The 15815-nt window shown below is 34.9% G+C and overlaps 1 protein-coding gene across 1 annotated transcript in view; it reads left to right on the forward strand.

The window, feature by feature from the left end:
* ST8SIA4 (ST8 alpha-N-acetyl-neuraminide alpha-2,8-sialyltransferase 4) overlaps positions 1–14566 on the forward strand; it is a 92444-nt gene extending 77878 nt beyond the window's left edge. Inside the window, exon 5 of the mRNA XM_026671366.2 lies at positions 7252–14566. Within this exon, the coding sequence (XP_026527151.1) occupies positions 7252–7534 (283 nt within the window). The 3' untranslated portion in view covers positions 7535–14566. The remainder of the gene's footprint in view (positions 1–7251) is intronic.
* The last annotated feature ends 1249 nt before the right edge of the window (positions 14567–15815 follow it).

Genomic DNA, 15815 nt, shown 5'->3' on the forward strand with positions numbered 1-15815 from the left:
CCATAGAATAGTTCTAATGCAAGTATCTATGACTCAGTTACTTTTCTAATAATTTTCGGTATTCAATTTTGATTGATCAATCAACAAAATGTCAGGACTATGTTCAGTTCAGACATATTTTCTAGAAAGAAATGGTGGATGCTAATTAAATTTCTGGGTCAGTTTTGAAATTCTTTTTAAGCAAAAACTAGAAGCCAGGCTGTATTGGAGAGTAATGTGTTAATTGCTGATTAAGAACGAAACCAGCCTCTGTAAAGGATATGTCGTAAACCACAGGATTCTCTTTGAGGTGGTTGAATGTTGCAAAATGAATTTATTAATTTCCAAGAATTACAGAAATTAAAATAGATTTTCAAGTCCTTTCATATATTATATACCATAGTTGTTTTCTTTTGTTAAATCACAGTTTCAAGAGTTTTCAGAGTTTAAAATGCTTCATTCCTTTTTTCATCTATGAATTATGTGATAAGAGGCAACCCAAATGACTGTATTTCTTCATGTATTTGGATATATCCAATAACAGCCAAATAGGAAAATATTAACTCAAAAAACAATATTGCAGATATTATTGCTAGCTCATTATATGTATCATTTAAGTTTTTTTCCCTATACCATGAACCAGTTTTTATTTTGCGTATGGAGATGAGCAACCTTAAGATTGCTTGGGCCTTCCTTAATATATTAGAGAAACATGGAAGGAGCAGAGAGTAGGCTTATGATGCAGATGAGTGGCCCTGAGACTTTTGGTTTCATTTTATTTGGTGTGCTAATACTGTTTTTCTTCATTTCAAAGTATATCAAGCCTATTTTGGAAGTTATGTTAGAATTTTCACATGTAGTTTGCTTCAAAATGGCAGAAAATCATACTACTACTTTCAGAATTAGGACAAGGGTTTACTCTGGGTTCCCCAAAACAGGATGAGGTTCTCATGATTCTAAAGCCAAAGGCTTTTCTTTTCTGTTCCCAATGATTTGGCCAACATTATAACAGTCCAATACACCCACCGAGTAGGGAAAATCGAATTGTATCTGTTCATGAGTGTCAGGTTCTGTCTTTATCACTTTTCCATAGATTGTATTGTATTGATTTTTAATTAAGAGCTGTGGTGGTGTAGTGAATGCAGTACTGCAGGCTCTTCTGCTGACTGCCGGCTGCCAGCAGTTTGGCAGTTCGAATATCACTGGCTCAAGATTGACACAGCCTTCCATCCTTCCAGATTATTGGGGCCAATATGTTGATTCTACAAACCGCTTAGAGAGAGATTTGTAAAGCACTGTGAAGTCTTAAGTGCTATTGTTATTTCTATTTCAGACTAAAATCAAAACAAGACATGTTATTAAATCAACATTGTGTAGATTTACATAAAATATACTTAGGTTTACATAAAGATATACCTTAAAAGCATGCAGACAAGATTTAATTGTTTTTGAGTTAAGTGCAAGGGAAGGTTAGAGACATAGAAAAAAGTTGTCTTGTTGACTTCTATGTTTAGTTATTTTTTATTTGATGATACTTTAACTCAATCCAAGTTGACTTGGTGCAGATACAGAAACATTCAAATAAATGAATTGTTTATTTTCCTGATTTTAGTATTTAATATTTATCATATTGATTTCATGGTCCTGTACCGTATCAATGCAATTAAGAATGATAAATTTTCAGTAAACTACCACGGTCTATTTACTGTATTGGTTGTGGTATACAAATCAACTTGATTTGGAATCTGTACATGGATTAGACGCAGGGGTCTCCAACCGTGGCAACTTTAAGACTTGTGGACTTCAATTCCCATAATTCCTCAGCCAATATGCTGAGCTGAGGAATTCTGGGAGTTGAAGTCCACAGGTCTTAAAGTTGCCAAGGTTGGGGACCCCTGGATTAGGGTACTCAGATCAGCAAAAATTGACTGTAGGAGTGGGATACTGATCATATATAGTTGCTAAACAGATATTTTCTTACCTTGTCCTTTTTACCACATCTAAAAACTTAGAAGAATTGACACAGTATGGTGGAGTTCTGGATAGAAGAGATCAGCAATTTATAATATACATGAATATTACTGTTCATATAAATAATAGTAATCCATAATATATATGGATATTATTAGTTCTAACTACAAACTTGTTTTAGAAGTATAGACTGGATAGCAGTTATAAGGATATTTCAGCTTTCGGTTTGGGAGAGACTATCTCTAACAGACCTTTGATAATATATCACCAAATCAGAATGTCTTCTCCAACTTTAATGAGGAAACAATTCTGTTGAATATGTATCAATAGAGTAAACCTGAGGCTGGAGAAATATAGACTAAATTAAAATTCCTGCAATTATTTATTGTAAGAAGTGGTCCAGGCAATGAAAATGGAGCTCTGTTCTCATTAGCATTGGTTCACTCATTAAGTGTTGGCACTAGCCTTCCTAAACGAGTTAACTGAAGATAGAAAATTGGGGCTCATCCAGACAGCCACTTTAATATGCTTTTTTCCAATCCACATGCCAGCATAAAGTATCCTGGCAAAATTTGCTCTCTCCTGACAGCTGTACTATAATCTGTCTCAGTAATGAAACCTGTGAGTAGTAGTGTTTTTATATGTTCAGTATGTAACAAGGTAAGAAAAATAATTGGTGAATTTCCTACACATAGGAAAAATAACCATTGGTTGCTGCCCTTAATATTGAATGGGGCTGGGGAGAGATGAGTTTTGACCAAGGATGTAATCCATGGATTTAGTCATCTGTCCTAACCTGATCTTCAGAAATAAGTAGGGTCTTTCTGCCTTCCTCCTTTACAAGAAAGCCCCAATTCACCCTGTCATCCAAGCTCTGTAGCCAATTCACAGGGTGGAAAAGAATTTTCCAGACCTGTAGAAGAAGCTGTCCTGTTACATTAAGAAGACCTCTACCCACCTCAAAAATGATCTGCAAATTGCCTCTCTCTCCTTCTTGTGCTCTTTTGCGTTTCCTTTCATTCTGCTTCTTGTGCTCCTTCCTAATCTTAGTCTCTTGCTTGATTTGTCTTGCTCTTTCTTGCCCTTTTTTTCACTCTCTGTCTCACTATGTCTGAAAACAGCTGATGGGGAGGCTGTTTGTAGGCTCCAGCAGATGGTCTCCCCACTCCTGCCATTTTTGTTCATCCTCTCTGCCACTCTATCATGAGCAGAATGGCAATCAAAAGCTGCAATAAAAAAAGCCTGCATTACTCTAGTTTCATATGTATAAGCTCTAAATAGCAAACATAGAGTCACTTAAATGAGAAAAGAAAATGTGATTAGGCTCAGAAAGCTCTTCTCCCCTTTTCTCTTTGACAGTTAAATATTTCCCCGGGAATTGTCAGGCTGAAATGTATGGCTGTGTATGCAGCGCTTGGAAGAGGCTAATTAAAGCTACAGGTAGACCCACATCCTTTACTTCAGGGATGTCAAACTCGATTTCATTGAGAGCTGCATCAGGGTTGTGTTTGTCCTCAGGGGTTGCCCAGGGTGTGTGGTCAGCTCAGCGTCACTTGTCAACGCTCAATTTTCAGCCACAATGGCTCCCTCAGCCCTCTGCCAGTGATAACGGAGCTCCCTGAGCTTTGTTTTCAATGGCAGAGGCACCACGGGCTGGTTCTTTGCTGTTTCCAGGGCAGCCCCGCGGGCCAAATCTAAGCACCTTGCAGGCCAGATCCATCCCACGGGCCTTGAGTTTGACACCCCTGTTCTACTTCACCACAATGGTTTTTGAAACATCCAAAATTGTGCTTAGAGCAAGGCTTTTGTTGGATGAAGGTTGAGAGCATCACTTTAATGTCATATCAGGTAAAAGCAAAAACAGGCCATGGTTAGCGAGGCATCTACAAGCACTGTTAGGACACATAGATGAGCCCTTGTGATGGGGATTAGCCTTTGTAGAGATAGAAGCTGAATTAAACTTACAATCGGTACATTTTAGGCTATTTTTCCTGTCAATGCAAGATGGCATTTTTTACATTTTGGATTTTTAAGTGTCTTTGGCTCAGTATGAGAAAGCTACATCTAGTTCCATAGTTGGTACAACACAAAAGAGGGTTGTTGATGTTATTCTTTCCTGGTGAAATAAATGTCAGGAAGTTTTGAGCCATAAAAATGACTTCTGTTGTATCCTGGTAAGCTGAGACTTTTATACGGCAATTGCTACAGCAAAGAATTCAGCTTCAGCAGCAACCTTTTCCAAAGAAACTTTCCCATGGGATGTTGAGGCCCAGTTAGAAATCCAAATCCACATATGGCTGACCTTTTTGCATTTTAGTGTGAAATACGACCTTACATTAATTGCTAGGGTTTCTGCATATTTTCAGCTCAGTGTGGGGCCAATATTGGCAAGTTGTCATTTACAACATAATTCTTGCTCGAACAAGAACCGTTTTCTGCCCTTTTCAAGCCAAAGAAAGATCATAGCATCTCTATCACACAAACACACATGGCAGTCAAAAGGACTTCTGCCCAAGCTACACAACCATGGAGCTTGCAAACTGTCAAAGTTGAAAGCATTTTAATAGATCAATGCATGCAGCAGAATCTTCTGACCATTGGCTATTATCATTGTCATGTATTAATCTGGTTTAAGTTAAATCGATGAGTGATTCGCTAGTTGAATTAACTGCTGTTTTTGAAAGCACTTAGAACTGATCTTTGGAAAAAGAATTAAATGTGATACAGAATTCTTATTTATGTATAGTTTTATACATTTCATATTGTGCTTCTAACAGCAACAACACATTACCATCTTTGTCTTGTTGCACATTAGCAGGCTTGAATTTATATGTGTATGTGTTGATGTGCATTTTCTAAGACAAGTCTTTGCTAAGTGTCAAATAACTGAGGTATGCAGTTATTTTGGATTTATTCTAAGTGTACCAGAAAAAAAATCATCCTGTAATATCTCTTAAAAGGTTTGCTGCTAGACAGGATACTTTATCTCACTTAGCAAAGAACAAAATAAGTTTAAAATTAGCAAATGCTTTACATAGTCTTCTAATTTCCACCCATCCCCGTCTGTCACTGTTGCTTCAACAGTTGCTTTTTAAAGGATCCAACTCACAATTAATACATTTTTATTGTCGCTATATTGAGAAGGAAGTGTTAACTGAAAATTGGGAAAGGAGTGTGCAGTTGAAAAGTAACTAATTCAACTTGAGATGGTCTGATTTCCTACAAAATATATTTCTGTACTCTTAAGCCTTCTTGCATCAGCAAAAGCATTTTTCTGAGTTATGGATTTCTCCATCTACATTCAGACTGTAAAAGCAACAGCTGACAGACTCAAATATAAAAAGGGAGTTGAGGTCTGTGCTCATGCTTTGCATAGCTTTCAGTCAGCCTGACTCCAAGAGATTACGAAGATAACTCTCTGTAGTTTTTCTTGGCAACATTTTTGAAAGTGGAATTACTAGTACCTTCTTGCCAGGGAAGGGGAGGAAAAAAGAGATTGACTGGCCTGCAGTGCCCCAGTTGGTTTGGATGTCTAAAGCAAGACTGGAACTCAGGTTACTCTGCTTCTAGTCTAGTGCCTTAACCGCCAGACCTAACTGACTATCTCTATATCTTTAAGTTTCTTTTAAAACAGCCACAAGACCGCCACTGCAGCAACTGGGGAAGGGGGAAAACCAAAACCAGGAATAGATCTTTCTCTTTTCTGACCATACTACTGATATAAATTCTTTCACAAGGTGTTGTTTATCTAAATGGGGAAATATGTGTGATGGTTCTATATATTTTCCAAAATTGTAGATTGCAAGAGAGACAAGGGCAGGTGTGTATGTAAAAACAGTAGGGTCAGGATTAAATTCCTCATCATAAGTGCTCCAGTTCTGATCCAGTCTGGGATCCTCATGGCTGCTTTTATTTGGTGTCATATATTGAACTGATGTGAGATAGGAATACAATTAGGCAGCAGTTAAGCACTGTTCATTTGTGAGGGGAAAAACATCTGCATTGGGATGGTGGCCCTTCCAGGAAGACATTGGTGGTCTCATTTCAATGCTCAATTATGGGATGAAATGACTGAACTCTATTTGCAAGATAACATTCATCCTGGGCCAAAACAAGAAACCAGCTCCTAAGTTCTAGGTATTATGAATCTACTTCACCTCCACCCAGGGAAATCTGCAGGATATGGTTAACAAAAAAAGGATCTTCACAACAGTAGCACATTAAAAACAAAGACACCCGCTGGCGCAGTGCTTAAAGTCCAGTATTGCAGGCAAACTCTGCCCACAACTGGAGTTTGGTCCTCATAAGAATCAAAGTTGACTCTGCCTTCCATCCTTCAGAGGTCAGTAAAATGAGGATTCAGATTATTGGAAGCAATATACAAATAACACACTGTAAACCGCTCAGAGAGTACTATAAAGTGCTATGGCTGCCATCTTAACTTTTTTTTTTAATCATTCCCTAGAAATACTCCGTACCTGAGCCTTACTCTTGTAGTTTGCCTCAGGCTACATTTCAACTGTCAATTTCAATAAAAAAAACACAAGATACAGCAATGATTTGTTGTGCAAGACCATAGAGGTGATAGATGAAGTTGAAAGAAATGCTGCTTCCCTAAGACCACTTAGCATACTTTTGCCAGGGGGAGTAGCAATGATTCCATTAATTTGGAGCAATGTGATTTTCTCAGAGTTGCTGTTTCAAACTTTTTTTGCTGGTAGTGGGAAGCATTTTGTGCTGAATGTGTTTCTTTGTATGAGCAATAAAGTGAGTGGGACAGAAAACAAATTGTGAACTGAGGATTAAACCATGTTGTTCATATAAGTTAAGCTAGTAGCAGGATTTAATTTTTAATATTATATCTGCTCTTATCTGAATATGTAACTATATTTGATACTCATGCTTTATTAGGAGTGGGTGGGGTGGGGAATACTTAGAAATCCTGTAGTTAAATATTAATTCAATATACAGACACTTGCTGTTTGGAGAAAATGCTCCAATCCCTGAGATGTGACCTTAATTAAATCTTAGTGAATTCTTATATGTGATTTGGTTGCCATTTTCCAGGCTTATGTGTGGATTAGATTTTTACTAAACACCAGGTTTTCTATTTCAACCTTACCACAAAGTATGTGTGTCTGAAATAGTATTAAAGTGCAGTCTAATATGTTTATTGTGATACAAAAGGCTTAGAAAAGCATATTTCAAGGAGAAAATAATTTAAGATAAAGTTCTTGTTGAAGTTGAAATAAAGCTTCTTAATAATCAAATGTACTTCTGTTTGTTTTCCAACTTCTACAGTTACTGGCTAACCAACAAAGTTTACATCAAGCGACCCAGCACTGGACTCCTTATGTATACTCTCGCAACGAGGTTCTGTGATGAAATTCACCTTTATGGATTCTGGCCCTTCCCAAAGGATATAAATGGAAAACCAGTCAAATATCATTATTATGATGACTTAAAGTACAGATACTTTTCAAACGCTAGTCCCCATAGGATGCCATTAGAGTTTAAAACACTGAACATGTTACATAATAAAGGAGCACTTAAACTGACCACAGGGAAATGTATACAGCAATAATGCACAAGTCAAATTTCAAGAGAAATACAGGAAATTCAGATTTTATAGAACAGCAGTGGGATCCAAACAATGGATATATCCCAGTGCACTGTACCAAGCCATCAGAACATAAGGAAGTGCATCAACACTCTATTACCAGCTGTTGTTTTACCTGTTGAAGTGCTAAATCTTGAGTGCAATGGTTCAAGTAAGTGCCACTTTTGCTAAGAACAAATCTTGAATGTATACAATCAGAAGTGTTTACAAGCTCCAACAATGCATTCATCACTTGTGCGCTGATCATTTGCCTCCACACAAAGTCGGGCAATGTCCAAAGGAATACCCAGGCATTGAAACGAAATGAAGTGAAGTCAAGGTGCAGTGGATCATATCTCAAAGATCAAACAAGACACCTTGATCAGAGAAATGCCTAACTTTGTATTATAATATCTTCCTCTTTTGCTTTCCTGGTTTTCATGCATTTATCATAGTGGGTATTGGAACTCTGTAAGGGATGTTAAAAAGACAATAACATGAACATTATAAGTGAACTTCAAGAAGTGGTCTTATTTTTTTAAAAAAAACCTGAAGGTTAAAATCGATGTTGTATCATCTTGTTCAGCTTAACCTTAGAGTCAAAACTAGTTCCATGGGAGGCTTATTAATGCTGTAGTATGCAGGGCCATTCCCCTGTTTTTGCAAGCCACAGAGAATACTTTGTATTAGCATTAACCACTGACAGGAAGATGTGGTGCTGGTAAGAATGATACATAATTAACAATCCTCCTCTTGGACAAAATGGATGGTGGAAAGTCACCTCAGAGAGACTGTTTTAAGCAGTATTTTAAAAAAAGTATAATTTGAGTACTAGGCCTTAGAATCTCGCAGTTGCTTTATGTGCCTCCCAGGGTTGTTGTATCAGTGAGATGTGCAACATAGAAATTTAATAATAATAAAAAATGTGCTTCTGTTGGAGAGATTGATAAATACACGTTCAAATGAAAAACACTCTTCTTGGTTTGTTTTGTTTTACAGAAAAAGCAGTTGTGAGATCCTGATTCAGATAGTTTCATATTGGGGCTCATGAATCTATTCCCAATTATTATTTGCTTCAAACAGCAGCAGCCACAGGAAAGATTTTCAAACAGAGGCTGGCTTATACCCTGAAATCCAAGAGGGAACATGTTCTGGCTGAGGGCTTCATATGGCTTTGACTTCAAACTGTCATTTTGAAAACATATCTTAAGCATGTTTTTAAAACACATTCATGATAATAAATCTTATGGTTAAGGTCAGAAGAATCAGGGGAGGATGACAAAGGGTAAGGTTTTGATTGCGTGGCTGCAGCCACAATATTGACATTATTTTTGGACTGTCACCGCTTCCTGCCATGGGCTGTAGTAGAAGACAAGTTAAATGGAGAAGAAATCCATTTAGTTTGGCCCTATGGCATAAATTAATCATCCTCAAAGCATTTCATATTTTGAGCAGTTAATAAAGCAAGATTGTTTCCTTGTATGGCATATGAAAATACCATGAACAAGCGGGTGCCCTTACATTTGGTACCAAAGATTATGCTGATTTTTGTAATTGATGATGTATTTATTTACCTTGTATTGACAAAAATGTACATTTAGTGCTATCACTGTGTTGCTGTACTGCTGAGGAAACTATTTTCAATCATCTCTGTTTCCATTAACTTAGTAGCTAGATTCTGTTTGAATGACAAATTCCTTAACTTGTCTTGGTTCTGTTTTTGAATATTTTATTGAATATTGAATATTTTATAAACAGAGCAAAACTGATTCTTCTCCCTTCTTAATTAGAATGTGCCCATAACTTTCATTAATCAAAATAGGATAATGGAAATAATAAAAAGTACATTAATATTTATTTCAGATTCTGTACTGGCAGTTTTCACCACTATTTTTGGTTTCTTTACAATATATTCACTATAGTGCTGGACAATATCCCTGTTTTTCTGGACCTAATAATATTCTGATAAATAGTAAATGAAAAACCTCACTGCTAAATTACTTTGCCTTTCTGCTTTTTAGAAGCTTCCTTTTCTTGTACTATTTTGAAGAATTCTATTGTTGCACTTTGCTTCGAAAGGTTTTCTAAAGAATGATTTAACAGAAGCACTAGCGTCAAGCAGGGTTGTACACAGAATAGCTGCAAACCTTAGTATTTGAAGCACATTTAATGACTGGTGTCAAAATTATTACAGGGTGAACAGAGTACTTATTTCTTTGTTTCCTTATTTATCTCCAATTTCTAAATAAGAGCAAAAGGAGAAAATGGCTGAAAAGCAAACATGGAGTACTCTTAATTGGATCTTATGAAATAGAACATATAAGGAAGAATGGGCTGTGGATGCCATTTTCTCACCAAAAAATTTTGAGCTTCGACGACAACCTTCTAGGTCTTAAGTTCTATTCTCACACTTTTCCTTTCTGCTTATCTATTTGTGCCTACATACATACATACATACATACATACATACATACATACATACATACATACTTACTAGATGATCACAGGACTGCTGAACCATCTTTTATGGTTTGACTTCATTTCTGGCTTACAACCTACCTTATTAAAATCAGCTATTCATCTCTTCCACGTACTAACGAATTGCCAATGCATCACTGTCATTTCAGAAGACCATAAGAGAAATTTTGGTGGATCATACTAATATCTTGTCTAATTCAGCATCCTGTTTTTCATAATAACGTCTTTGGAAAGCTCATTGACATTTGTTCTCCTATAACTTGCTGTTCTTTCTCTTCTTTTTGATTAAGGCAAGGATGAAGTTATTCGAGCTTGATAAAGTGGATGGGAAATGATAAACAATTCACAACGTGTTATGTTGGTGTTACTGAGCTTGAAAAGCAAGCTTGTGAAACGTGTATACATGCCAATGCTAAGAATTTAGCTGCTGCTTTTTCACTAGAAAAAGTATTTGATTCCTGCAATATTATTTTAACTGGTAGCTATTTTCTTGCTCTTGTTCTAAAAAAAAAAAGAACAAAATAAATTTGTTGAAGTGACTTGTTTACTCAACCAGCACAAACTTTTATTTTGATGAGGCATTGAAGAGCAAATTATACTCTTTCTTGTTCACTCAGTAAATACGATTGATCTTTCTAACAAAAGAAGTTTAATTTGTATTTGGTTATTTATAAGCTCACTTGTTTGCAACACAGTGAGAAAAGAAATACATTAAAATAATTCAACAACAAGAAATGATTGTTGTAGGATTTTTCTTTTTAGTTTATAAAAATGTAAAAGGGTAGATTTGCAAGTTGCAGTACTTGCTTTATTAAGAATGATGCATGCATTTTTTTAAATGCAGTTTTTGACAGAATGGATTATACACTTTAAAACTTACAGGCAATCATCTTAGGGATGTTAATACTAGTGCCTTTATAATCAATTTACTTTATCTTGAATCTTAATACTCACCTATCATTGGTTTGTATTCTTTTCTTATATAGATTATTTCAATATGTCCATTATAAAGAAAGGGCTAAAATACTAATTAAAATCCCTTTTATGTTTTTCATCTCAGGGAAATTTAAATTTTCCAAATCAAAATAGAAGAAAGTTACAATTAAAAAAGATTAATATGTATTGCTATATTACATTAAAAAAAACTCTTTTTCATTATAAGATATTAAAATCCTATTTGTAAAATAAGCCTCATTGAAGACAATAAATACATAAACATGGATAGATTTGGTCTATAAAAGAACAAAACAGAATAAAAGCTTCTAAGTTAAAATAATTGAAAGTGATTGAAACTATCAGAAAGTTTCTTAAGAACACAATACCTTCAGAGCCTTACATTCATTTCATCTGTTTGAAATTATTTACAAATGTTGACATCTCTTCTTTATAGACAGTGTCAACTTGCTCACCTTCCTCTCTTATTTTGTATATGATAAATTCAACTCCTATAACTGCCTGCCTCTTCTTGATTGTCAGATTCTGCAGCTCTTGAGGAAAATCTGCCCGATGTCTGTTTTGGATTTTGTTTTTTATATGAATTGAAATTTCTATTCTTTCTTTAAATGTAACTCCTACAGCAAGTTTTTCCTTTATGCAGACCTACATTGTCAATGATTGCTTTTGAGAAGAACCACCACTTTAAATTTAGGGTTGGAGATGCAATACCTGCAGGCACCATAAAATACGGTGCTTCGCAAGATGTCAAATTTTAGACAGGACTCTAAAATTAAACACTTAAAAACTACTGTAATAAAATAATAAAAACAAAGACTCTCAAGCTCATGGGGTATTAATATTGCTAAATGGGGCAATCTCCTGCAATTTCAGTAATTTTTGATTGAGAAAATTTGACTAGAGTTCCGGGAGAAGAAAAGGTAATCAGAAAATATACAGAAAGATTTTGGCCACACATACTAATAATGCATTGAAATAATAGGTGACATCTTTTCAGATCTTTATGAAGAATAAATTGAAGTTTCTCTTCATATTTGCTCTTTTCCATACCATGTTTTACTGCCAGAATTCTGGATATAGACAATGTTTTTCCCATTATTATTGCCCAGCACTATCTCCAACAAATATCCAGGTGCAAAATTTGATCACTTGATGCAAAATCTTAAACTATGAAATTAGAAAGGGAATTTGTTAATTCAAGAATATTTTTTCTATGAATATAAATCAGTGTTTATAAATTGGGAGTTATGTTAGGAACTCTCTAGTTTCTGAGATTAGTGATGATGTACAATGAAATCTCATTTAAGTGGACTAATAGGAATTGGGAATTATTAAGTTAGAGATTTCTCATAGATCATTATGTAAATTAAAAAGTATATCATTTGTGTCAATTTATATTTGCATAATGATTACTATTATACAAATGATGTTAATGTGAAAAGTTGCTCCATTCCATATAAAATCTATTTCATCAAGATCCAGTTAATTAAGGTTTTTCTGTTCTTGTTTTTTTCCCCCCCCTTTGGAATATTTTCCCTCTTTTATTCTTTTAACTAAAAGGTAAAATCTTTTCAACATTTCTTTTAGTTAGTTGTCTTTCTATTTAATATCACCCAGAAAAAAGATTCACCAAATTAAAGACCATTAGTTGAATCTAGATTAAGTCATGCTTACTTGAAATTGATGCATTAAAAGCAATAAAAGGCAGCTTGATTCACAATTTACTGCAAATTTGGTCAACTTACATTTTCCAAACTTATAGGGGGATAAAAATTAATGTGTGCTACAGTTTCCATGCATTTTTATGAAGCCGCTTAGACAAAAACATTAAAAATATATGCTAGGGATATAAGGCACTATATAATGCCTATATTGGAAAGGTTTACCATATTGGTACAACAGAAGAAAATACATAAATTATTTGCAAAAATGCATATATTAAAAAAAAGTATGGCTAGTGGAAAATTTTGCAAGGAAATGTGTAGTAATTTTCGTACTTTAGAAAATTCAGAAATTGGTACAAGAAATAAAACAAGATAATAAAAATGTGTAATTTGATACAATTTGATATTTGTTGATTTAAAATAGCCAGGATAGAAACTGGAAAATATTTCAGTGTTGATTAAGTTAATTTCTAAACATGTTTTCATTAGTTTCTGAATTTTTTATCACTAAAACATTGTCCAAAATTCATGCTTTTCCATATCATATATTCCTTGTATATTAAATGTTCTTTTTTGCAAATAATTTCTCCATATGGTACTATATTGGTTTTTGAATAATTTTATTTTGTATGTGTTGCTGAATTGCATATTATTCTGCAAAATTCTAAAAGCACCAGCTACAACACAGATTTATTATATTTTATGTTTTAACAAGAGTATTCACTGAGAAGCTTATATAATTCTAGTCAAACACATTTCTCCTTCATTCCTAGCTATAATGAATGAATACATTCATTTTTTTTCTAAGCATGTCTTAGTAACCTAGCCAAAGGTACTTACGAGGTGTGCAGTTTAAACTGAAATTATTATATTTTACAAATAGTTTTCAATTTGCAGATAATACACATAGACACTCAAATTCTTGTTAGCGATTCTTAAACTGGGTTCTATGACTTTGTTGCCAGTTGAAATTATCATTGAATTTACCAGATATAGAAGTTGTGTAACTATGTTGGAAACCAAGATTAGGTGGTAGTCCGGTGAATGGTCATTTATTAAGAAAAATCAAAATCTTGCAGGTTTTTTTTTTCTTGGGGGTCGCATTCAGTATGTAAGTTTATTGTCCTCCCTAAGTCATATCACTCTTACCTTGATGTGAAGTGCCTTAGGGAGTGAGTCTGTCTATCCCCATAAAACATTGCGGTAAGTTTGCTCTGAATGGACTTGATCAGCCCCTTTGCTTTAATGGAAGAAATGTCATTTTTGCCAAATAAACTACTCTGGCACTTTGAAGGAAAGGTTCACTGGAACACTAGAATCTTTATTGAAGGAAATTATCTTCAAAGTACCTTTGAAGATGAAATAATAAGGTACACAGCATTCAGTATACCTTTCAATCTCTCACAGGTTGAATTCTGTCTACCCCCTCTTTGGTTTTGTGCAAAGGAGGTCAGCCAATGGGATAGGAGTTTAAAATACAAAGCGCCCAAAAAGTTTGATTATAACTGAAGGTATGTCTCAAGGCTCCAAATGCCATCCAGAAAGGTACAGGGAAACAAGCATCTCTGTTTCTTCAATGGGAATGAAAGGGTCCATGCCACACTGGAGCTGTGCAATTTTATATGCTTTTTTTCTTCCCTGTCATTATTTCATCCTATGAAAAAGAGCACTGTTGTCCTAAATCAGCAAAAGCACAATTGTTTTAACTGTATATATTAGAGGAAGGATATTTTCAGAAAATACCTTCCGAAACAGTACTACTGCTATTAAACTACAGGTTTCATTTGTGTGCACTGTTGAGATGTATTCTGTCAGGATCATCTTGTTTAATGCAGTTTAATATTATTTTGTGTATAGAAGTTGCTGTTTAATTCTTTGTTACTTGTACTTGTAAAATAAAGTCAATTTCTTTCCTTTTCCAGTCCTTTTGTTTGGGCATTTTGTTTCTTCTACACAGCAATGAATACATTAATTTTTCTGGAAGGACGGCATTAGTAGAATTTTTATGTGAAATAGGAAAAAATGTTGTAAAAATAATATTTTGCAGAGTCTTAAGACAATTGATCCAGTGAAATTCTTACTCAACATGCTCTAATGCAGAATGCATGAAATATTTTGCACATCTCAAATATTTAGATCCAGTCTGATATATTTTATAGAATGTCGTTCATTTATTCATATGTCAGTGTGATTAAAAGCCTTTGCTAGGTTTCAATTTTATAGGCGCTGAATGCATTAAACCTAAATTTTAATACACGTGAGAATTCATTGACAAGTAATTTAGCCTCTCCTTTGAACATTTGTTTGGAACACTTTATTCCAATTTTGTAGATAAGGCTTTCAAAACAGAGTGGTTGTTCAGAAAATATATGCTAAATATTGCAGTACAATGCTCAGCATGCATGTAAGACAATTTGTAGCTACAGGAGGAATATAAAGTGATAGAAGAGGGGGGATGACCAAAGTAGATTGTTTAAAAGGTGCAAAGAAAAGAGCAAAAAACAAATGTGTGCAAGGAAGCCCTGGATGGAAGAGCTAAGGTGAAGACTGATTATGACAACGAAGGTGAGTTTGTCAGCTGACCTGCTCCCGATTTTAAGGCTGTAAACTTTTCATCTAGTTCAGTAGCTAATTAGTGTCCAAGTACAGTAGCTTTGGAAGAATATGGCCAAGTGTTCCACTCCACCTCATTTCTGTATTTCCTGCTGTACTTTTACAAGCACATGGCTAGCCCCACATGGGATTCATTATGGTAGTCTAAACATAAGTTTGGCAGTGAATTAACATTGGCTGGCTATGTCAGTCAAACAATTACAGTTGTTATACAACCAAAGTTAATGAATAATTTGGGCCACTATGGTCATGTGGGCTCTCAGTGAAAACCTTAGGAACACCACCAATTGAACTACCAATTCTCTGAAGGAATGCAATCTAGTTTAGAAAAGCAAACTAAATGCCTGTATTCAAGGACTACATGCCTACAAGTTCTTTTGTTTTTGTCAATATTTAGTCTCAATTTCCTGGTCTTCAACGTTTTACTGAATCCGGACACTGGTTTAGAATATGCACAATCAATTTTGATTCAACACAATAATAAATAGGCTCATCTCACCTGAAAAGGGCTGTAGGGTTGCAGTCTGCAGATGCACTGCCCTCCTTATCTCTACAGG

The sequence above is a fragment of the Notechis scutatus genome, chromosome 2, assembly GCF_049901735.1.
Source record: "Notechis scutatus isolate UNSWTSFEM ecotype Mainland chromosome 2, rNotScu1.2, whole genome shotgun sequence".
Classification (NCBI taxonomy): domain Eukaryota; kingdom Metazoa; phylum Chordata; class Lepidosauria; order Squamata; family Elapidae; genus Notechis; species Notechis scutatus.